We start from the raw sequence: 26,199 nt of genomic DNA, 5'->3' as shown, positions 1-26,199 counted from the left end.
GTCTCATTTGGAACTATTCACTCTCCTCTCTTCTTACTTGTACACAAGCCTTAATGCTTTGATTAAAACTTCTCACTGCTTCTAGCAGCTTTCCTCCCATTCCTTACAAATCCACCTGTTTTTCTAAGTATTCCTCACACACACTCTTTGAAGCAAACATCTGATCCACACATTTTTCTACCACTCCTGTAACCACACTGCTCCTCCCCAATTTGATGCTCTGTACATGCCTTCACTCTCTAATCAATATCCTCCCATACAACTTACCAGGAATACTCAACAAACTTAATACCTCTGTAGTTTGAACACTCACCTTTATCCCCACTGCCTTATACAACTGCACTGTACATGCATTCCACCAATCCAGAGGCACCTTACCATGGTCCATACATACAGTGAAATTCCTTAACAACCAATCAACAACAGATTGTTCAACTTCAGTATCATCCACTCTAGCTGCCTTGCTGCATTTCGTCTTTGGCAAGGCTTTCACCACCTCTTCTCTCTTCACCAAACCACTCCCACTGACTCTCATACTAGCCCTCTTTTTCAGCACCTGCACCTTCTCAAACTCCTGCCACTTCTTCTTATATATCCCCAGTCATTCACATCCCTTTCCTGTAAGTACCTCCAAAATGCCTCTCTTTTCTTTGTCACTTGCAACTTTACTTCTTTATCTCACCACTCAAGACCCTTTCTAATCTGCCCACTTCCCACCTTTTGCGTGCCACATGCATCACTTGTAGATGCCAGCACTACTTCCCAAAATACCTCTTATTCCTTATCCATTCCCCTTGCCTTGTTTACTCTCACCTTTTGCCATTCTACACTCAATCTCTGCTGGCATTTCTTCCCATGTCTCTTTTCCAAGCTCACTTACTCTCACCACTCTCTTCTCCCAAAGACTGTCTCCTCTTCTTCATAAACCTATACAAATCTTCACTCTAGCCTCCAATAGATAGTGGTCAAGCATCCCACCAGCTGCTCCCTCTCAATATATTTACATCCAAAATTCATTCTTTTACATGCCTTTCAATTAATATGTAATCTAATAAAGCCTCCTGAATATTCTTCTTACTGACACATGTATACTTTTGTATATCCCTCCTATTAAACAAAGTATTTCAAATCACTAGTCCTTTATCAGCAAACGACTTTACAAGTTGTTCACCATTTCCATCCATAACACTGAATACCCCATGTACCCCAAATATATCTCCAACTGTCACCTTACTCACCCCTGTACTTAAATAACCTATCACTAATACCTGGTCTCTTACATCAAAACTGCTGACACATTCCCTCAGTTACTATCAAAACACTTTCCTCTCATGATCTTACTTCTCGTGGCCAGGTGCATAAGCACCAATAATCACCCATCTCTCCATTCACTCCGTTTTTATCCACATCAATATAGAATTTACTTCCTTACACTCTATCACACACTCCCACAACATCTGCTTCAAAAGTAATGCTACTCCTTCCTTAGCTCTTGTCCTCTCACCAACCTCTAACTTTATTCCAAACACATTTCCAAACCATTCTTCCCCCTTACCCTTGAGTTTTGTTTCACTCACAGCCAGAATATCCAAGCTTCTTTCCTTAAACACACTACTTATCTCACCTTTTCTCATCTTGGTTACATCCAGACATATTTAGACACCCCAGTCTGAGTTTTTGGAGAGGACAATCACTCCATGCATGGTTCCTTCTTCTCTTCCCTCTTTTAGAAATTTGAAATATTTTTTTCCAGCCCCTGCTTCCACCCCCTTTAGTCACCTTCAATGACACACAGGGAATACTGAGGTAGAATTCTTTCTCCCCTACCATTGAGTTTAAAAGAGTGTGTGAAAGGAGAAAGTTGAATGTGAATAAAAGCGAGGTTATTAGGATCAGCAGGGTTGAGGGAAAGTTGGGATATAAATTTGAATGGAGGAAAATTGGAGGACATGAAGTGTTGTAGATATCTGGGAATAGACATAGCAGCGAATGGAACCATGGAAGCAAAAGTGAGTCATAAGGTAGGCAAGGGGTAGAAGGTTTTGGGAATGCTGAAAAATGGGACGGCAAAAATGGGTATCTTTCAAGGAAGAGTAATTCCAACAATATTATAAGGTTGCAAGGCACTGGCTATAAATAGGGCTGTGCAGAGGAAAGTGGATGTATTGGAAATGAAATGTTGGGGACAATATGTGGTACGAGGTGGTTTGATCAAGTAAGTAATGAGAGGGTAAAAGATATGAGTGGTAATAACAAAAGTGTAACTGAGAGAGTAGATGATGTGTTGAAATGGTCTGGACATATGAGAGAATGATTGACGAAAGGCTGACAAAGAGGATTTATGTGTCAAAAGTGCAGGGTACAAGGAAAGATTGGAAAGCAAACTGGAGATGGATGGATGGAGCAAAAAAGATATTGAATGATCAGGGCTTGACCATGCATGAAAGTGAAAGGTGTGCATGGAATAGAGTGAATTGGAACAATGTGGTTTACTGGGGTCAATGTGCTCTCAATGGGCTGAACCAGGGCAAATGAAATGTCCAGGATAAACCATGGAAAGGTCTGTGAAGCCTGAATGAGGGTAGGAAGCTGTGGATTTGGTGTACTACACATGACAGCTCATGGAAGGATGAGTAAATGAAGCCTTTTTTGTTTGTTTTTTGGCACTACTTCACTGATGCAGGGGACCGTGACTGGGTGGTTGGGGGGAGATAATGTTTTTTTTTTTTTTTTTTTTTTTATACTTTGTCGCTGTCTCCCGCGTTTGCGAGGTAGCGCAAGGAAACAGACGAAAGAAATGGCCCAACCCCCCCATACACATGTACATACACACGTCCACACACGCAAATATACACACCTACACAGCTTTCCATGGTTCACCCCAGACGCTTCACGTGCCTTGATTCAATCCACTGACAGCACGTCAACCCCTGTATACCACATCGCTCTAATTCACTCTATTCCTTGCCCTCCTTTCACCCTCCTGCATGTTCAGGCCCCGATCACACAAAATCCTTTTCACTCCATCTTTCCACCTCCAATTTGGTCTCCCTCTTCTCCTCGTTCCCTCCACCTCCGACACATATATCCTCTTGGTCAATCTTTCCTCACTCATTCTCTCCATGTGCCCAAACCATTTCAAAACACCCTCTTCTGCTCTCTCAACCACGCTCTTTTTATTTCCACACATCTCTCTTACCCCTACGTTACTTACTCGATCAAACCACCTCACACCACACATTGTCCTCAAACATCTCATTTCCAGCACATCCATCCTCCTGCGCACAACTCTATCCATAGCCCACGCCTCGCAACCATACAACATTGTTGGAACTACTATTCCCTCAAACATACCCATTTTTGCTTTCCGGGATAATGTTCTCGACTTCCACACATTTTTCAAGGCTCCCAAAATTTTCGCCCCCTCCCCCACCCTATGATCCACTTCCGCTTCCATGGTTCCATCCGCTGACAGATCCACTCCCAGATATCTAAAACACTTCACTTCCTCCAGTTTTTCACCATTCAAACTCACCTCCCAATTGACTTGACCCTCAACCCTACTGTACCTAATAACCTTGCTCTTATTGACATTTACTCTTAACTTTCTTCTTCCACACACTTTACCAAACTCCGTCACCAGCTTCTGCAGTTTCTCACATGAATCCGCCACCAGCGCTGTATCATCAGCGAACAACAACTGACTCACTTCCCAAGCTCTCTCATCCCCAACAGACTTCATACTTGCCCCTCTTTCCAAAACTCTTGCATTTACCTCCCTAACAACCCCATCCATAAACAAATTAAACAACCATGGAGACATCACACACCCCTGCCGCAAACCTACATTCACTGAGAACCAATCACTTTCCTCTCTTCCTACACGTACACATGCCTTACATCCTCGATAAAAACTTTTCACTGCTTCTAACAACTTGCCTCCCACACCATATATTCTTAATACCTTCCACAGAGCATCTCTATCAACTCTATCATATGCCTTCTCCAGATCCATAAATGCTACATACAAATCCATTTGCTTTTTCTAAGTATTTCTCACATACATTCTTCAAAGCAAACACCTGATCCACACATCCTCTACCACTTCTGAAAACACACTGCTCTTCCCCAATCTGATGCTCTGTACATGCCTTCACCCTCTCAATCAATACCCTCCCATATAATTTACCAGGAATACTCAACAAACTTATACCTCTGTAATTTGAGCACTCACTCTTATCCCCTTTGCCTTTGTACAATGGCACTATGCAAGCATTCCGCCAATCCTCAGGCACCTCACCATGAGTCATACATACATTAAATAACCTTACCAACCAGTCAACAATACAGTCACCCCCTTTTTTAATAAATTCCACTGCAATACCATCCAAACCTGCTGCCTTGCCGGCTTTCATCTTCCGCAAAGCTTTTACTACCTCTTCTCTGTTTACCAAATCATTTTCCCTAACCCTCTCACTTTGCACACCACCTCGACCCAAACACCCTATATCTGCCACTCTGTCATCAGACACATTCAACAAACCTTCAAAATACTCATTCCATCTCCTTCTCACATCACCACTACTTGTTATCACCTCCCCATTTACGCCCTTCACTGAAGTTCCCATTTGCTCCCTTGTCTTACGCACCCTATTTACCTCCTTCCAGAACATCTTTTTATTCTCCCTAAAATTTACTGATAGTCTCTCACCCCAACTCTCATTTGCCCTTTTTTTCACCTCTTGCACCTTTCTCTTGACCTCCTGTCTCTTTCTTTTATACTTCTCCCACTCAATTGCATGACAGCTCATGGAAGGATGAGTAAATGAAGCCTTTTTTGTTTGTTTTTTGGCACTACTTCACTGATGCAGGGGACCGTGACTGGGTGGTTGGGGGGAGATAATGTATATGATATAATTTTTTTGGTTAGATAATGTGTGTGTTATCTTTTTCTTTTTTCTCATGCATATGTACTGTTTCCAGTGGAAATGGTGAGCAAGTATGACTGTACACATGTGTACACAGTTAACTCTCAATTTAACAAACCCCATTATAATGGAATTCAGGTTTAATGGACAAATAATAATACAGTATATAAATTCATACTAATCTAAAAAGAAAAAATCAAACTCTGCACCATGTGCATTTCGTATCACACTTGTTTTTGGTAGCGTGGGGTAGACTTGCTTTGTTTCGGTCTGAGTCTGCCTCAATCTATCATGTGGTCAGGTTGTATACAGACTGTTTCCCTTATCTCAGAATTGTGACTTTATTTATTCAAAAATTTTGCAATCCGTACAATTCAAAATGGCATCAAGTGATTGCAAGAGGTGAAAGGAAAGCAGGTAGTCCATCCTCACTTTATCATAAAGAAATATCCTTTCACAGGAGAGGGGTGGCATCACCTCTATTTCAGCCTAATTCCTGCCTCCAACTGCCCAGTTATCATTTCCACACTGCCGGTAGCCTGCCGCCCGACTATCACCACACAATAAACCCTACACACCCTCATGAGTTTTTGGTAACTAAATGCAACATTTTGTTACAACAAAAACAAAAACAAAACAAAAATGAAAACAACAAAAAAGAATGAAATTAAAACTCGACAAGGCATAGGGTAAATATACATAAAAATCACTGCTCAGGAACAATACACTGCCTTTACATGTGAAAAGAACAATAATGACAACAAATTAGTGTGTTTACTTCACAGGAGCCACCATAAACATAAAATCTTACATATGAGTGGGGTGGTGTCTCACACAGAGATGGAACTGCCACTTGAGGCCGGTTGTCGCCACAACTGAGGGTGAAACTGCTGCTAGTGGGTACTCCCCTTGACCCACACATGTTGTACGGATCAGCGAAACCTGGGGCATAGGTGATGTCAGTTTCGCAAAGACAGGTGGTCACTGCTGTCCAGCTTCAATGAGTATTGTCTATGTGGCTTTACCTCCACTACAACGCCCGAACCGTCCTACACCTTCGAAGCGATGTCCTGCACACAGACAGGGATGCCCATGGAACTAGGGCAGCATAGCAGTGTCACCTGCTGGGTTGCCCTGCATGCGATCCTGGCTCTCTGCTATGGCCCGTTCCCTGTTTCACAGAGCAGCTCTCCACTGCCGGTTTATCAGATAATGTTGCCGGAGTGCCAGGACACCATTTCGCAACTGTCTTCTTGCAACCAACTTTGTGGGTGACTTATTCTCTTCTCTTAGCAGGGTGCTGAAATACTGAAGCATAGCCTAAGCCACGATGTTGTAAAGGCTACCTTCAACACCCAAGTTACCATTAAACACCCATTTGGCTGCCTTAAATGCTGCTTTGGCACATCCACTGGACTGGGTGAGATGGAATGAGTAGAAGCAGGCCATGATTCCTCATTTCTTATAGAAAGCTTTTATCTCCTTGCTGTCTAGACTGGTTCCCCCATCTGAGATGAGTCCCTTAGGTGCACTTCATCTCCTGAATAGGATGAGCAGCCTTGCAATAACTTGGGATTTTCTGGCATAGGTTTGAATGTTACTCACTGGGTCATGTAATAGGTGCAATGAAAGCAAGTAGTCTGTCAACACTATATCATAAAGAAGTATCCTTTCACAGGAGGGTGGCATCACCTCTATCTCAGTCTGACTACTGCCTCCAACAGCCTGGCGAGCGTTCCAATGCTGCCAGGTGCCAGCTGCCCAGCTATTGTGCTACACAATAAACCCTACAGTGACAGAGAAGTTAACACACAGTGTGTGACCTTAAATGTGCACAGAAATGGGTCACATTCGATATAATGGACTTTTAGCATTAGCAGACACCCCTTGACCCTTAATACCCTTTTAAATCAAGGGTTTATTGTATATGCACTTGTATGCACATACGATTGTACGTATATATATTATATATATATGTTGTATGGTTGCGAGGCACGGGCTATGGATAGAGTAGTGGGCAGGAGGGTGGATGTGCTGGAAATGAGATGTTTGAGGACAATATGTGGTGTGAGGTGGTTTGATCGAGTAAGTAATGTAAGGGTAAGAGAGATGTGTGGAAATAAGAAGAGCGTGGTTGAGAGAGCAGAAGAGGGTGTTTTGAAATGGTTTGGGCACATGGAGAGAATGAGTGAGGAAAGATTGACCAAGAGGATATATGTGTCAGAGGTGGAGGGAACGAGAAGTGGGAGACCAAATTGGAGGTGGAAAGATGGAGTGAAAAAGATTTTGAGTGATCGGGGCCTGAACATGCAGGAGGGTGAAAGGCGGGCAAGGAATAGAGTGAATTGGATCGATGTGGTATACCGGGGTCGACTTGCTGTCAATGGATTGAATCAGGGCATGTGAAGCGTCTGGGGTAAACCATGGAAAGTTCTGTGGGGCCTGGATGTGGAAAGGGAGCTGTGGTTTCAGGCATTATTGCATGACAGCTAGAGACTGAGTGTGAACGAATGGGGCCTTTGTAGTCTTTACCTACTGCTACCTCGCACACATGAGGGGGGAGGGGATGTTATTCCATGTGTGGCGAGGTGGCAATGGGAATGAATAAAGGCAGATAGTGTGAATTGTGTGCATGTGTATATATGTATATGTCTGTGTGTGTATATATATGTGTACATTGAGATGTATGGGTATATATATTTGCGTGTGGGGACGTGTATGTATATACATGTGTATGGGGGTGGGTTGGGCTGTTTCTTTTGTCTGTTTCCTTGCGCTACCTCGCAAACGCGGGAGACAGCAACAAAGCAAAATAATAAAAAAAAAATTTCTATTTACCTTATCATACTTGATCGCCCTTTTCCGTGTCAGCAAGGTACCGCCAGGAAACAGACAAAGAAAAGAGACTTAAGTGAGGAAGTACCAGGAGAGATTGCATGTAGAATGGTAAAAGGTGAAAGCAAATGACATGAGGGGAGTGGGTGAGAAATGGGATGTATTTAGGGAAGCAGTGATGGGTTGTGCAAAAGATGCATGTGGCATGAGAAAGGTGGGAGGTCAGCAGATTAGAAAGGGTAGTGAATGGTGGGATGAAGATGTAAGGTTGTTAGTGAAAGAGAAAAGAGGGACATTTGAAAGTTACTTGCAGGGAAGTAGTGCAAATGAATGGGAAATGTATAAAAGAAAGCGGCAGGAGATCAAGAGAAAGATGCAAAAGTGAAAATGGGGGCAAATAAGAGTTGGGGTTAGAGATTCTCATTAAATTTTAGGGAGAATTAAAAGATGTTTTAGGAGGAGGTAAATAACGTGTGTAAGACAAGACAAGTGGGAACATTGGTGAAGGGGGCAAGTGGCGAGGTAATAACAGGTAGTGACGAAGTGAGGAGACAGAGTGGGTATTTTGAAGGTTTGCTGAATGAGCTTGATAATAGAGTGGCAGATATAGGGTATCTTGGTTAGAATGGTGCATGAATCGAGAGGGCCAGGGAGAGTGGTTTGGTACAATAGAAGAGGTTGTGAAAGCTTTGTGGAAGATGAAATCCAGCAAGGCAGCAGGTATTGCAATGGAATTTATCAAAAAAGGGGGGTGACTGTGTTGTTGATTGGTTGGTAAGGATATCCAATGTATGTATGGATCATGGTGAAGTGCCTGAAGATTGGCAGAATGCATGCATAATGCCACTGTACAAAGGCAAAGGGGATAAAGGTGAGTGTTCATACTACAGAGGCATAAGTTTCTTGAGTATTCCTGAGAAAGTATACGGGAAGGTGTACTGATTGAGAGGGTGAAAGCATGTACAAAGCATCAGATTGGGGAAGAGCAGTGTGGTTTCAGAAGTGGTACAGGATGTGTGAATCAGGTGTTTGCTCTAAAGAATGTATGTGAGAAATACTTAGAAAAACAGACGGATTTGTATGTAGCATTTATGGATATGGAGATGGCATATAATAAGGAGGATACAGATGCTTTGTGGAAGGTTTTAAGAAAATATGGTGTGGGAGGTAAGTTGCTAGAATCAGTGAAAAGTTTTAATCAAGGATGTAAGGCATGTGCACGAGTAAGAGGAGGGAAGCGTGATTGGTTCCCAGTGAATGTCAGTTTGCAGCAGGGATGTGTGATGTCCCCATGATTGTTTAATTTGTTTACTGATGGGGTGGTTAGTGAGGTAAATCCAAGAGCTTTGGAGAGAGGGGTGAGTATGCAATCTGTTGTTGATGAGAGGTCCTGGGAAGTGAGTCAGTTGTTGTTCGCCAATGATACAGCTCTAGAGCTGATTTGGGTGAGAAACTGCAGAGGTTGGTGACTGAGTTTGGAAAAAAGTGGGAAAGAAGAAAGTTGAGAGTAAATATAAATAAGAGCAAGGTTCTTAGGTTCAGTAGGGTTGAGGGGCAAGTTACTGGGAGGCAAGCTTGAATGGAGGAAAACTAGAGGTAAAATATTTCAGATATCTGGGAGTGGATTAAGCAGCGGATGGAACCATGGAAGCGGAAGTGATTCACAGGGTGGGAGTTGCGAGCTGGTTGCAAGGCATGGGCTATAGATAGGGTTGTGTGGCGGAGGGCGGATTTGTTGGAAATGAGATGTTTGAGGACAATATGTGATGTGAGGTTGTTTGATTAAGTAATAAAAGGGTAAGAGAGATGTGTGGTTATAAAAACAGTGTGGTTGAGACAGCAGAAGAGGGTGTGTTGAAATGGTTTGGACACATGGAGAGAATGAGTGAGGAAAGATTGACAAAAGGATATATGTGTTAGAGGTGAAGGGAAGAAGGAGAAGCAGGAGACCAAATTGGAAGTGGAAGGATAGAGTGAAAAAGATTTTGAGCGATCGGGGCCTGAACATACAGGAAAGTGAAAGGCGTGCAAGGAACCAGGGAATGTGGAGCATCTGGGGTAAACCATGGAAAGGTCTATGGGGCTTAGATATGGATAGAGAGCTATGGTTTTGGTGCATTACACATGACAGCTGGAGACTGAGTGTTAAAGAATGTGGCCTTTTTGTCTGTTTTTCCTGGCACTACCTCCCTCCACCTCCAATTTGGTCTCCAGCTTCTCCTTGTTCCCCTCACCTTTGACACATATATTCTCTTTGTCAACCTTTCATCACACATTCTCTCCATATGTCCAAACCATTTCAACACTTCCTCTTCTGCTCTCTCCACCACACTCTTTTTGTTTCCAAACATCTCACTTACCCTTTCATTACTTAATCAAACCACCTCACACCACATATTGTCCTCAAACATTTCATTTCCAACACATCCACCCTCTTCCATACAACCCTATCTAGCCCATGCCTCACAGCCATATAATATTGCTGGATCTACTATTCCTTCAAACATAGCCATTTTTGCTCTCCGAGATAATGTTCTCTTCTTCCACACGTTCTTTATCACTCCAAGAACCCCTCCCCCAACCTGTGACTCACTTCTACTTCCAAAGTTTCATTCGCTACTAAGTCCACTCCCAGATATCTAAAACACTTTACTTTCTCTAAGTTTTCTCCATTCAAACCTACATCCCAATTAACTTGTCCCTCAACCCTAATGAACCTAATAACCTTGCCCTTATTCACATTTTCTCTCAACTTTCTACTTTCACACACTTTTCCAAAATCAGTCAGCAATCTCTGCAGTTTCTCACTTGAATAAACCACTAGAGCTGTATCATAGGCAGACAACAACTGACTCACTTCCCAAGTGGCCATCAGCTGTCTATAGATGTTAGCCAGATGGTAAGGGAATCTGTGTCTAGCCCATAACTCTCTGTTAACATTCACCATTATTTCAGAGTTCTGATCTAATGGGCCTATGAGCTGATTATACATCCTTAAAGGATGGGGTGAGGTCGTAACAATACCTTTTCCTTAATGTCTCCTATCTCATCCTTTCCACATGTCCAAACCTTTTCAGCATACTCTCTTCAGCTCTCTCGTATATACTCGTCTTACTACCTAATCTCACTCTTTCCCTATTATTTCTTGTTTGATCAACTCTCTTCACAACACATATCGACCTTAAACATTTCATCTCCAACACTTCCATTCTCCTCCATACTTTCTAATCTAGGGTACATGCTTCACATCCATACAACACCATCATGACTATTATACCATCAAACACACACATATTCCCTAGCATTCCCTCTCATTCCAGACACTCTTAAATGCACCCAGGACCTTAAACCCATCAACCACCCTATGGCTTACTTTAATTCTAATGGTTCTGCCACATCCTCTCCCAGGTATCTGAAACATTCCACATCCTCCAGGTTCTCTCCATTCAAACTCTGCTCCAACTATCCTGTCTCTCTCCACAGCAAAATTCAATGACCTATTTTCATTCATGTTAACTCTCAACTTGTTCTTTTCACATGCTCTCCCAACTCAGAGCAATGTCATAGGAAAACAGCAACTGACTTACCTCCCAGGCCATCCCCATCACCATCCCATCCATAAACAGACTGAACACCCATGGTAACATCACAGTACCCTGCCACAGACCCACCTTCTGGAATCATTCACCCTCCTCCCTTCCTACTCATACATATGCCTTATGCTGTTAAAAACTCCTCACTGTTTCTAGAAGCTTTCTTCCCATACGATATATCTGTTCCAACTTTCAAAAAATCACCTCTTTCAACTCTATCATATGCTTCTCCAGATCCATAAATGTCACACAGATTTCTCTGTTTCTCCAAGTATTTCTCTCCTTTACCACTGCTGAAACAACATTGTTCCTCCCCAATCTGATGGCTTGTGTACATCACCATCATCTGAATCACCACTCTGCAACACAACTTACCATGTGCACTCTACAAACTTAATACCGCTGTAGTTCAAATATTAACTTTCTGTCTCTCTCTAATTTGTTTATTCACATACTACATTATATATCTTTTATATCTAACCACATTCCCTGCTTTAGCAAGGAAGCAAAAGGAGCATATAACAATGGCCTCATTTGAACACATTCCCTTCTGAGCTGTCATTTAATGTATTAAGTACTGAAACCAGAGCCTACCACCCACAGCAAAGCTCTCGAGAGTATTCCATGGTTTACCCTAACCACTTCATATGTTAGGGTTCAGCCTACTCACAGCACCTCTCCCCCATATACCAAACTAATCCAATTCATTCTACCCTATGCACACCTCTCACCTTCCAGAATGTTAAATCCTTGGTATGCCAAACACTCCGTCACTACATCCATTAACCTCCTCTTCAATCTTCTCCACCTCGCTCTAATTCTAATACATAGATCCTCTTATTGAGACTTCCTTTGCTCTTCCTCTCAACGTGTCCAGACCTTATCAGCACACCCTAGTCAGCTCTCCCAATCAGTCTGCACTTAATACCATATCTCACTAGATCTAATACTCTCGTTCTTTACACAATCAACCCACCATATCCCACAAATCATCCTTAGACATTACATTTCCAACACATTCACTCTCTTCCTTTCTTTTGTACTTGTTGCTCGAGGCCCTCATCCACACAACATTGTTAAGACTACTATATTACGTACTTTGAATATATTCTTGACTTCAAGTTATGGCCTCATATGCACAACTACAATCTTGTTTCGTAAAATCAAATCAGTTAATTAAGAAAGTCAGACCCTGCTTTCTGGATCCTTCTCTCAGCAGTTTTATCGCCAGAAATGAAAAGTTCATGTTATTTATGGCAGCTTTCAAGTTGCTCTGTATTGGACATGTTTCAGAAGTTAGTGAGAAAAAATCTCAATATACTTGTCAGAACTCAAAATATGATTTCATGTACACCATAGTTTTCTTCACTCTCAGAATAAAATAAAACTAAAATTATGGGACTTTTTGTTGTCAGGCTATTCATTAAGATTCTTTTTCCCTCATACATTCTTTAACTTCTCACTCCTATATTTTCTAAAATATAAACTCAGAGTCAATACTATTATACTACAAGGGCCATTAAATTTAGCAGGTCTATAATTACCAGTTATTTCTGTCTTCTTTGGCTTCATAAGCTGTGACATCATGGAAAGTATGTCTTGACCTCCTTGTGGTTGTGCATTGGCTACATCCAAGTCATGCAGGGTTACATCCTGTATCACCTCCTTCTTCTTGTGAACATCTCCCTTAGGCAAGGGGACATACTCTTCTGCCTAAAGAAAAGGAAAATTTGTTACGCAAACTGTGACCTTTAGTAATATATCTAGAGTTGCTCTGATGTTTGTTTTCATTGGACATGCAAAAATTTCTGGCATTTGTCTTAAATACAGTAATACTTCCCATCCCACAAAATCAAAATCCTCAGAAAATATGTGAATACATATGCATGTAAAGTCACACAAAAGTAGCAAAAAAGTTCTGAATCCTTGAACCCCTGGAGTCTGAACATCCTCTGGTTCTGAAAATCCTAGCAATAGAATCTCCTGACAATTATCATAGATGGTGCATTTCACACTGACTACTATGGTTTGTGGGTTTATATCAAACACTTAGGCTACCTGGTATAAAAAAAAGAAAAAACATTATGAGGAAAAGCCTTTATTCAAATGAAAGTGTTTTTTCTGTAAAACTTTATCATGTCACTACCAGGCAAAGCCAAAACACTAGCTTACATGTGATTTGCACTATTTCCCCACAAAAATTGTCCAAATGCCTCTCTCTTCTCTTTGTGACAGGATGAAGGCCAGAAAGGGAACAATAAGGGGATGATGACGGGGAAGTGTAGGGGTAATGTGGTGGAGGGGAAAGAAAAAAGAACAGTAAGGGGGATGTGGAAGGGGGAAGTGTAGGGACAGTATTGCAAGGAGGGAGCAAAAAGGAAACACAAAAGGGGTGTGAACAGAGAGGTGTAGGGATAGTGTAGAGGGGAAAAGAGCAAAATGGAAATGATAGGGGGGAGGAGAGAAAGTGTTGAGGTAGCTAAGTAGAAATGTTAAGGAGAGTGATGAAATACTAAGAAATCTTGAAAGAATACAGAGCAATGAAGGAGGGAAGGTATGGGGGAGATAAGAATAATGTAAAGAAAGGAGGATGGGTGTAATAAAAAAAAATATATAGAAGGAGATATCAAAAAAGTAGAGCGAGCAAGGTGGAAGGGAGTGAAGGAAGGACAGATGGACGAAGTGTTAGCAAGGTAGAAAGGAGTGAAAGAGGGGAGAAAAAGAGAATAAGGGAAAGGTTGGGGAAGAGGAAGGTAGGGTGTGCATGAAGGAAAGAAACTGGAGACCAAGGAAGAATCTTGAAAGCATTGAGGAAGAGGAAGGCAGGAGGGTGTCAAGAGGTACATGAGGGAGTAGGAGGAACCAAAAAGTCAGTATAAAAATCAAACCCTTATGTTACATCAGGATGCATTAAATCAGCTATGAGGCAAAATGATTACCATGCTGGGGATAGGGGAGAAAGAATATTTCATATGTATTCCCTGCGTGTCATGGAAGGGGACTAAAAGGAGAGGGAGTTGGGGCCGGAAATCCTCCCGTCCCATCTTAATTTTTTCAAAAGAAGAAACAGAGAAGGGGGCCAAGCGAGGATATTCTCTCTAAAATTCAGTCCTCTGTTCTTAACGTTACCTCGCTAACGCGGAAAATGGTGAATATGTATGAAAAAATAAAGTGCGTAAGACAAGGGAATCAATGGGAACTTCAGTGAAGGGGGCGAATGGGGAGGTGATAACAAGTAGTGGTGATGTGAGAGATGGAGTGAGTATTTTGAGGGTTTGTTGAATGAGTTTGATGATAGAGTGGCAGATATAGGGTGTTTTGGTCAAGGTGGTGTGCAAAGTGACAGGGTTAGGGAGAATGATTTGGTAAATAGAGAAGAGGTAGTAAAAGCTTTGCAGAAGATGAAAGCCGGCAAGGCAGCAGGTTTGGATGGTCTTGCAGTGGAATTTATTAAAAAAGGGGGTGACTATATAGTTGACTGGTTGGTAAGGTTATTTAATGTATGTATGATTCAGAAAGCAAAAATGGGCATGTTTGAAGGAATAGTCGTTCCAACAATGTTGTATGGTTGCGAGGCATGGACTATGGATAGAGTTGTGCGCAGGAGGGTGGATGTGCTGGAAATGAGATGTTTGAGGACAATGTGTGGTGTGAGGTGGTTTGATCGAGTAAGTAATGTAAGGGTAAGAGAGATGTGTGGAAATAAAAAGAGCGTGGTTGAGAGAGCAGAAGAGGGTGTTTTGAAATGGTTTGGGCACATGGAGAGGATGAGTGAGGAAAGATTGACCAAGAGGATATATGTGTCGGAGGTGGAGGGAACGAGGAGAAGTGGGAGACCAAATTGGAGGTGGAAAGATGGAGTGAAAAAGATTTTGTGTAATCGGGGCCTGAACATGCAGGAGGGTGAAAGGAGGGCAAGGAATAGAGTGAATTGGATTGATGTGGTATACCGGGGTTGACGTGCTGTCAGTGGATTGAATCAGGGCATATGAAGCGTCTGGGGTGAACTATGGAAAGTTCTGTGGGGCCTGGATGTGGAAAGGGAGCTGTGGTTTCGGGCATTATTGCATGACAGCTAGAGACTGAGTGTGAACGAATGGGGCCTTTGTTGTCTTTTCCTAGTGCTACCTCGCACACATGAGGGGGGAGGGGGATGGTATTCCATGTGTGGCGAGGTGGCGATGGGAATGAATAAAGGCAGACAGTGTGAATTGTGTGCATGGGTATATATGTATGTGTGTGTGTGTATATATATGTGTACATTGAGATGTATAGGTATGTATATTTGCGTGTGTAGACGTGTATGTATATACAATGTGTATGGGGGTGGGTTGGGCCATTTCTTTCGTCTGTTTCCTTTCGCTACCTCGCAAACGCGGGAGACAGCGACAAAGCAAAATAAATAAATAAGTGATTCATGGTGAGGTGCCTGAGGATTGGCGGAATGCTTGCATAGTGCCATTGTACAAAGGCAAAGGGGATAAAAGTGAGTGCTCAAATTACAGGGGTATAAGTTTGTTGAGCATTCCTGGGAAATTATATGGGAGGGTATTGATTGAAAGGGTGAAGGCAAGTACAGAGCATCAGATTGGGGAAGAGCAGTGTGGTTTCAGAAGTGGTAGAGGATGTGTGGATCAGGTGTTTGCTTTGAAGAATGTTTGTGAGAAATACTTAGAGAAGCAAATGGATTTGTATGTAGCATTTATGGATCTGGAGAAGGCATATGATAGAGTTGATAGAGATGCCCTGTGGAAAGTATTAAGAATATCTGGTGAGGGAGGCAAGTTGTTAGAAGCAGTGAAAAGTTTTTATCGAGGATGTAAGGCATGTGTACATGTAGGAAGAGAGGAAAGTGATTGGTTCTCAGTGAATGTAGGTTTGCGGCAGGGGTGCGTGATGTCTCCATGGCTGTTTAATTTGTTTATGGGTGGGGTTGTTAAGGAGGTGAATACAAGAGTTTTGGAAAGAGGGGCAAGTATGCAGTCTGTTGTGGATGAGAGAGCTTGGGAAGTGAGTCAGTTGTTGTTCGCTGATGATATAGCGCTGGTGGCTGATTCGTGTGAGAAACTGCAGAAGCTGATGACTGAGTATGGTAAAGTCTGTGAAAGAAGAAAGCTGAGAGTAAATGTGAATAAGAGCTAGGTTATCAAGTACAGTAGGGTTGAGGGACAAGTCAGTTGGGAGGTGAGTTTGAATGGAGAAAAACTGGAGGAAGTGAAGTGTTTTAGATATCCAGGAGTGGATTTGGCAGCAGATGGAACCATGGAAGCGGAAGTGAATCACAGGGTGGGGGAGGGGGCAGCAGTTCTGGGTGTGTTGAAGAATGTGTGGAAGTCGAGAACATAATCTTGGAAAGCAAACATGGGTATGTTTGAAGGAATAGTGGTTCCAACAATGTTGTATGGTAGCGAGGCGTGGGCTATAGATAGAGTTGTGCAGAGGAGGGTGGATGTGCTGGAAATGAGATGTCTGAGGACAATATGTGGTGTGAGGTGGTTTGATCGAGTAAGTAATAATAGTGTTAGAGAGATGTGTGGTAATAAAAAGAGTGTGGTTGAGAGAGCAGAAGAGGGTGTTTTGAAATGGTTTGGTCACATGGAGAGAATGAGTGAGGAAAGATTGACCAAGAGGATACATGTGTCAGAGGTGGAGGGAATGAGAAGAAGTGGGAGACCAAATTGGAGGTGGAAAGATGGAGTGAAAAAGATTTTGAGTGATCGATGCCTGAACATGTAGGAGGGTGAAAGGCGTGCAAGGAATAGAGTGAATTGGAACGATGTGGTATACCGCGGTTGATGTGCTGTCAATGGATTGAACCAGGGCATGTGAAGCGTCTGGGGTAAACCATGGAAAGTTCTGTGGGGCCTGGATGTGGAAAGGGAGCTGTGGTTTCGGTGCATTATTACATGACAGCTAGAGACTGAGTGTGAATGAATGTGGCCTTTGTTGTCTTTTCCTAGCGCTACCTCGCACACATGAAAGGGAAGGGTTTTTTATTTCATGTGTGGCAGGGTGGCGATGGGAATGAATAAACGCAGACAGTATGAATTATGTACATGTGTATGTATGTATATGTCTGTGTGTGTATATATATGTATACGTTGGGATGTATAGGTATGTAAATTTGCGTGTGTGGATGTGTATGTATATGCATGAGTATGTGGGTGGGTTGGGCCATTCTTTCGTCTGTTTCCTTGCGCTACCTTGCTAACGCAGGAAACAGCGACAAAGCAAATAAAATAAATACTTAATCGCTGTTTCCCACATCAGTGAGGTAGTGCAAGGAAACAGACGAAGAAAAACCAAACTGGGGATGTCTGATCATTATCTTGTGGAGGCGAAGGTGAAAACAAGTACAGGTTTTCAGAAAAGAAGAGAGAATGTTGGGGTGAAGAGCGTGGTGAGAGTAAGTGAGCATGGAAAGGAGACTTGTGTGAGGAAGTACCAGGAGAGATTGAGTGAAGAATGGAAAAAAGTGAGAGCAAATGATGTAAGGGGAGAGGGGGGAGGAATGGGATGTATTTAGGGAAGCAGTGATGGCTTGCGCAAATGATGGCTGTGGCATGAGAAAGGTGAGAGGTGGGCAGATTAGAAAGGGTAGTGAGTGGTGGGATAAAGAAGTAAGATTGTTAGTGAAAGAGAAGAGAGAGGCATTTGGGCGATTTTTGCATGGAAATAGTGCAAATGACTAGGAGATGTATAAAAGAAAGAGGCAGGAGGTAAAGAGAAAGGTGCAAGAGGTGAAAAAGAGGGCAAATGAGAGTTGGGTTGAGACAGCATCATAAATTTTAGGGAGAATAAAAAGATGTTTTAGAAGACAAGAGAACAAATGGGATAATCAATAAAGGGGACAAATGAAGAGGTAATAACAAGTAGTAGTGAAGTGAGAGGGAGATGGAGTGAGTATTTTGAAGGTTTGTTGAATGTGTTTGATGATAGAGTGGGAGATATAGGGTGTTTTGGTCGAGGTGGTGTGCGAAGTGTGAGGGTTAGGGAGAATGATTTGGTAAACAGAGAAGAGGTAGTGAAAGCTTTGCGAAAGATGAAAGCTGGCAAGGTGGCGGCTTTGGATGGTATTACTGAGGAATTGATTACAAAAGGGGTGACTGTGTTGTTGACTGATTGGTGGTTCATGGTGAAGTGCCTGAGGATTGGTAGAATTATATGCGAGGGTATTGATCGAGAAGGGTGAAGGCATGTACAGAGCACCAGATTGGGGAGGAGCAGTGTGGTTCTGAAACCACACTGTTCCTCCCCAATCTGGTGCTCTGTACATGCCTTCAACCTTCTCAATCAATACCCTCGCATATAATTTCCCAAGAATACTCAACAAACTTATACCTCTGTAATTTGGACACTCACCTTTATCCCCTTTGCCTTTGTACATAGGCACTATATATGCATTCTACCAATCCTCAGGCACTTCACCATGAACCAAATTATTATTATTATTTTGCTTTGTCGCTGTCTCCTGTGTTTGCAAGAAAGCAAAATAATAATAATAATATGGTTCATGGTGAAGTGCCTGAGGTTTGGTAGAATGCATATATAGTGCCAATGTACAAAGGCAAAGGGGATAAAGGTGAGTGTCTAAATTACAGAGGTATAAGTTTGTTGAGTATTCCTGGGAAATTATATGCGAGGGTATTGATCAAGAAGGGTGAAGGCATGTACAGAGCACCAGATTGGGGAGGAGCAGTGTGGTTTCAGAAGTGGCAGAAGATGTGTGGATCAGGTGTTTGCCTTGAAGAATGCTACCTCTCGCACACGTGGGGGGAGGTAGCATTAGGAAAAGACAACAGAGACCACATTCGTTCACACTCAGCCTCTAGCTGTCATGTATAATGCACCGAAACCCTAGCTCTCTTTCCACATCCAGGCCCCACAAAACTTTCCATGGTTTACCCCAGGCACTTCACATGCCCTGGTTCAATCCACTGACAGCATGTTGATCCCAGTATACCACATTGTTCCAATTTACTCTATTCCTCGCATGCCTTTCACCCTCCTCAATGTTCAGGCCCCAATCACTCAAAATCTTTTCCACTCCATCCTTCTACCTCCGATTTGGTCTCCCACTTCTCATTCCCTCCACCTCTGACTCATATATCCTCTGTGTCAATCTTTCCTCACTCATTCTCTCCATGTGACCAAACCATTTCAATACACCCCTCTTCTGCTCCCTCAACCACACTCTTTTTATTACCACACATCTCTCTTATCCTTTCATTACTTACTCAATCAAACCACCTCACACCACATATTGTCCTCAAACATCTCATTTCTAACACATTCACCTTCCTCTGCACAACCCTATCTATAGCCCATGCCTCACAACCATATAACATTGTTGGAACCACTATTCTTTCAAACATACCCATTTTTGCTTTCCTAGATAATGTTCTCGCCTTCCACACATTTTTCAACGCTCCCAGAACCTTTGCCCCCTCCCCCACCCCCTGACTCACTTCTGCTTCCATGGTTCCATCCACTGTCAAATCCACTCCCAGATATCTAAAACACTTCACTTCCTCCAGTTTTTCTCCATTCAAACTTACCTCCCAACTGACTTGCCCTTCAACCCTACTGTACCTAATAACCTTGCTTTTATTCACATTTACTCTCAGCTCTCTTCTTTCACACACTTTACCAAACTCAGTCACCTGCTTCTGCAGTTTATCACCCAAATCAGCCACAAGTGCTATATCATCAACGAACAACAACTGACTCATTTCCCAAGCCCTCTCATCCACAACAGACTGCATATTTGCCACTCTCTCCAAAACTCTTGCATTCACCTCCCTAACAACCCCATCCATAAACAAATTAAAGAACCGTGGGGACATCACGCACCCCTGCCGCAAACTGACATTCACGGGGAACCAATCACTTTCCTCTCTTCCTACTCGTACACATAATTTATATTCTAGATAAAACCTGTTCACTGCTTCTAGCAACTTACCTCCCACACCATATACTCCTAATACCTCCACAAAGCATATCTATCAACTCTATCCATAAATGCTACATACAAATCTATTTGTTTTTCTATGTATTTCTCACATACATTCTTCAAAGCAAACACCTGATCCACACATCCTCTACCACTTCTGAAACCACACTGCTCTTCCCCAATCTGATACTCTGTACATGCCCTCACCCTCTCAATCAATACCCTTCCATAAAATTTCCCAGGTATACTCAACAAACTTATACCTCTGTAATTTGAACACTCACCTTTATCCCCTCTGCCTTTGTACAATGGCATTATGCATGCTTTCTGCCAATTCTCAGGCACTTCACCAAGAGCCATACATACAATGAATATCCTCACAAACCAGTCAACAACACAGTCACCCCCCTTTTTTAATAAATTCCACTGCAATACCATCTAAACCCGCCACCTTGCCGGCTTTCATCTTCTGCAAAGCTTTCACTACCTCTTCTCTGTTCACCAAACCATTCTCCATGACCCTCTCACTTCACACACCACTTCGACCAAAACACCCTATATCTGCCACTTTACCATCTAACACATTCAACAAGCCTTCAAAATACTCACTCCATCTCCCTGGGGATAGAAGGCAACTAAAGGGGGCAGGAGCAGGGGGCTGGAACCCCCCCTCCTTGTATTTAAATTTCTAAAAGGGGAAACAGAAGAAGGAGTCATAAGGGAAGTACTCATTCTCCTCAAAGGCTAAGACTGATGTATCTGAATGTGTGTGGATGTAACAAAGATGAGAAAAAGGAGAGATAGGTAGTATGTTTGAGGAAAGAAACCTGGATGTTTTAGCTCTGACTGAAACAAAGCTCAAGGGTCTTTAAAGGAGAAGAGTGGTTTGGGACTGTCTTGGGAGTAAAGTCAGGGGTTAGTGAAAGGACAAGAGCAAAGGAAGGAGTTGTGGGAATATGTGATAAAGTGTAAGAATGTAAACTCTAGATTGATATAAGTTAAACTGAAAGTGGATGGAGAGAGATGGGTGATTATTGGTGCCTACGCACCTGGTCATGAGAAGAAAGATCATTAGAGGCAAGTGTTTTGGGAGCAGCTGAGAGAGTGTGTTAGCACCTTTGATGCACGAGACCGGGTTATAGTGATGAGTGATTTAAATAAAAAGTTGAGTGATGTGGCAGTTGAGGGTATAATTGGTGTACATGGGGTGTTCAGTGTTGTAAATGGAAATGATGAAAAGCTTGTGGATTTGTGTGCTGTAAAAGGACTGGTGATTGAGAATACCTGGTTTAAAAAGAGAGATATACATAAGTATACGTATGTTTGTAGGAGAGATGGCCAGAGGGCGTTACTGGATTACTTGTTAATTGACATGTGCGTAAAAGAGAAACTTTTGGATGTTAATGTGCTGAAAGGGGCAACTGGAGGGATGTCTGATCACTATCTTGTAGAGGCGAAGGTGAAGATTTGTAAAAGGTGTTCAGAAAAAAAGAAACAATGTTGGGGAGAAGAGAGTGATGGGAGTAAGTGAACTTGGAAAGGAGACTTGTGGGAGGAAGTATCAGGATAGATTAAGTGCAGAATGGAAAAAGGTGAGAGCAAATGACGTAAGGGGAGTGTGGGAGGAATGGGAGGTGTTTAGGGAAGCAGTGATGGTTTACGCAAAAGATGCTTGTGGCATGAGAAAGGTGGGAGGTGGGCAGATTAGAAAGGGTAGTGAGTGGTGGAATGAAGAAATAAGATTGTTAGTGAAAGAGAAGAGACAGGAGTTTGGACAATTTTTGCAGGGAAGTAGTGAGAATGATTGAGAGATGTATAAAAGAAAGAGGCAAGAGGTCAAGAGAAAGATCAAGAGGTGAAAAAGAGGGCAAATGAGAGCTGGGGTAAGAGGGTATCATTAAATTTTAGGGAAAATAAAAAGATGTTTTAGAAGGAGGCAAATAAAGTGCGTAAGACAAGAGAACAAATGGGAACTTCGGTGAAGGGGAAAAATGGGGAGGTAATAACAAATAGGGGTGAAGTGAGAAGGAGATGGAGTAAGTATTTTGAAGGTTTGTTGAATGTGTTTGATGGTAAAGTGGCAGATATAGGGTATTTTGGTCAAGGTGGTGTGCGAAGTGAGAGGATAAGGGAGAATGGTTTGGTAAACAGAGAAGAGGTAGTGAAAGCTGTATGGAAGATGAAAGCTGGCAAGGTGGCAGATTTGGATGGTATAGCTGTGGAATTTATAAAAATAGGGGGTGACTGTGTTGTTGACAGGTTGGTAAGGATATTCAATGTATGAATGGTACATGGTGAAAAGCCTGAGGATTGGCAAAATGCATGCATAGTGCCATTGTACAAAGGCAAAGGGGGTAAAGGCGAGTGTTCAAATTACAGAGGTATAAGTTTGTTGAGTATTCCTGGGAAATCATATGAGAGGTTACTGATTGAGGGTAAAGGCATGCACAGAGCATCAGATTGGGGAAGAGCAAAGTGGTTTCAGAAGTGGTGGATGATGTATGGATAAGGTGTTTGCTTTAAAGAATGTATGTGAGAAATACTTAGAAAAACAGATGGATTTGTATGCAGCATTTATGGCTCTGGAGAAGGTATATGATAGAGTTGATAGAGATGCTCTGTGGAAGGTATTAAGAGTATATGGTGTGGGAGGTAAGTTGCTAGAAGCAGTGAAAAGTTTTTATCAAGGATGTAAGGCATGTGTACAAGTAGGAAGAGAGGAAATTGATTGGTTCCCAGTGAATGCCGGTTTGCAGCAGGGGTGCATGATGGCTCCATGGTTGTTTAATTTGTTTATGGATGGGGGAGGAAGTGAAGTGTTTTAGATATCTGGAAGTGAATTTAGCAGCGGATGGAACCATGGAAGCAGAAGTGAGTTATAGGGTGGGGAGGGGGCGAAGGTACAGGGAGCATTGAAGTATTTGTGGAAGGTGAGATGTTGTCTCGGAGAGCAAAAATGGGTATGTTTGAAAGAATAGTCATTCCAACAATGTTATATGATTGTGAGATGTGGGTTATAGATAGGGTTGTGCGAAGGAGGGTGCATGTGTTGGAAATGAAATGTCTGAGGACAATATGTGGTGTGAGGTGATTTGATTAAGTAATGAATGGGTAAAAGAGACGTGTGGTATTAAAAAGAATGTGGCTGAGAGAGCAGAAGGTGTATTGAAACAGAGAGAATGAGTGAGGAAAGATTGACAAAGAGGATATATGTGTCAGAGGTGAGGGAACGAGGAGAAGTGGGAGACCAAACTGAAGGTGGAAGGATGGAGTGAAAAAGATTTTGAGCAACTGGGGCCTGAACATACAAGAGGGTGAAAGGTGTGCAAGGAATAGAGTGAATTGGAACGATGTGGTATACTGGATTCAATAAGCTGTCAATGGATTGAACCAGGGCATGTGAAGAGTCTGGAGTAAACGATGGAAAGTTCAGTGGGGCCTGGATGTGGAAAGGGAGCTGTGGTTTCAGTGCATTACACATGACAGCTAAAGACAGAGTGTGAATGAAGCCTTTATTGTCTTTTCCTAGTGCTACCTCACACGCACGGGGGGAGTGGGGTGCCATTTCATGTGTGGAAGGGTGGCAATGGAAATGGATGGAGGCAGCAAGTATGAGTGCGTACATGTGTTTATATGTATATGTCTATGTATATGTATGTATACGTTGAAATGTATAGGTATGTATATGTGCGTGTGTGGGCATTTCTGTATATACATGTGCATGTGGGTGGAATGGGCCATTCTTTCGACTGTTTCCATGCGCTACTTCGCAAACATGGGAGACAGCGAATAAGTATAATAGATTTATATTTGTTATTTATTTTGCTTTGTCGCTGTCTCTCGCGTCAGCAAGGTAGCGCAAGGAAACAGACGAAAGAATAGCCCAACCCACCCACATACACATGTATATACATACACGTCCACACACAGCACTTATACATACCTATACATCTCAATGTATACATACATATACACACACAGACATATACATATACACCCATGTACATAATTCATACAGTCTGCCTTTATTCATTCCCATCGCCACCCCGCCACACATGGAATAACAACACCCTCCCCCTCATGTGTGTGAGGTAGCGCTATGAAAAGACAACAAAGGCCACATTCGTTCACATTCAGTCTCTAGCTGTCATGTAATAATGCATCGAAACCACAGCTCCCTTTCCACATCCAGGCCCCACAGAACTTTCCATGGTTTACCCCAGACGCTTCACATGCCCTGGTTCAATCCATTGACAGCACGTCGACCCCAGTATACCACATCATTCTAATTCACTCTATTCCTTGCATGCCTTTCACCCTCCTGCATGTTCAGGCCCCGATCACTCAAAGTCTTTTTCACTCCATCTTTCCACCTCCAATTTGGTCTCCCACTTCTCCTCGTTCCCTCCACCTCTGACACACATATCCTCTTGGTCAGTCTTTCCTCACTCATTCTCTCCATGTGACCAAACCATTTCAAAACACCCTCTTCTGCTCTCTCAACCACACTCTTTTTACTGCCACACATTTCTCTTACCCTATTATTACTTACTCGATCGAACCACCTCACACCACATATTGTCCTCAAACATCTCATTTCCAGCACATCCACCCTCCTGCACACAACTCTATCCATAGCCAATGCCTCGCAACCATACAACATTGTTGGAACCACTATTCCTTCAAACATACCCATTTTTGCTTTCATAGATAATGTTCTCGACTTCCACACATTCTTCAAGGCTCCCAGAATTTTCGCCCCCTCCCCCACCCTATGATTCACTTCTCGCTTCCATGGTTCCATCCGCTGCCAACTCCACTCCCACATATCTAAAACACTTCACTTCCTCCAGTTTTTCTCCATTCAAACTTACCTCCCAATTTACTTGACCCTCAACCCTACTGTACCTAATAACCTTACTTTTATTCACATTTACTCTCAACTTTCTTCTTTTACACACTTTACCAAACTCAGTCACTAGCTTCTGCAGTTTCTCACATGAATCAGCCACCAGCGCTGTATCATCAGCGAACAACAACCGACTCACTTCCCAAGCTCTCTCATCCACAACAGACTGCATACTTGCCCCTCTTTCCAAAACTCTTGCATTCACCTCCCTAACAACCCCATCCATAAACAAGTTAAACAACCATGGAGACATCACACACCCCTGCCGCAAACCTACATTCACTGAGAATCAGTCACTTTCCTCTCTTCCTACACATACACATGCTTTACATCCTCGATAAAAACTTTTCACTGCTTCTAACAACTTGCCTCCCACACCATATACTCTTAATACCTTCCATATAATAGATAAAAATAAATATATTATTATCATCATTATCTATTTTTATTCACTATACTTAATCGCAATCTCCCGAATTAGCAAGGTAGCACAAGGAAATAGACGAGAGAATGGCCCAACCCACCCACATATACATGCATAAAGATAAATGCCCACATGCACAAATATACATACCTATACATTTCAACATATACATACATACACATTCACAGACATATACATATATACACATGTTCATATTCATATTTGCTGCCTTCATACATTCCCATCGCCACCCCACCATACATGAAATACTTCAATGAACTCTATCCCGTGCAAGACTTTCATCCTCCTGCATGTTCAGGTCCCAAGCACTCAAAATCTTTTTCACTCCATCCTTCTATTTCCAAGTTGGTCTCACCATTCTCCTTGTTCCCTCCACTTCTGGCAAATACATTCTCTCTGTAAACCTTTCCTCACTCATTCTCTCCATATTTCCAAACAATTTCAGCAAATCCTCTTCAGATCTCTCAACTATGCAATTTCTATTACAACACCTCTCTTATCCTTTCATTATTAATTCAATCAAACCACATCACAAC

At 42.4% G+C, this 26,199-nt stretch overlaps 1 protein-coding gene across 2 annotated transcripts in view; it reads right to left on the bottom strand.

Moving 5' to 3' along the window:
* pont (RuvB-like helicase pontin) overlaps positions 1-26,199 on the bottom strand; it is a 152,798-nt gene that overhangs the window by 20,746 nt on the left and 105,853 nt on the right. For both annotated transcript variants that reach the window (XM_071678775.1, XM_071678776.1), the window contains one exon: positions 12,901-13,069. In XM_071678775.1, coding sequence (XP_071534876.1) covers positions 12,901-13,069 — 169 coding nt within the window. The remainder of the gene's footprint in view (positions 1-12,900; positions 13,070-26,199) is intronic.

This window comes from Panulirus ornatus, chromosome 28 (assembly GCF_036320965.1).
Source record: "Panulirus ornatus isolate Po-2019 chromosome 28, ASM3632096v1, whole genome shotgun sequence".
Taxonomy (NCBI): Eukaryota; Metazoa; Arthropoda; class Malacostraca; order Decapoda; family Palinuridae; genus Panulirus; species Panulirus ornatus.
The sequence above is the reverse complement of the archived record's forward strand: the minus strand, read 5'-3'. Positions and strand labels throughout refer to the sequence as shown.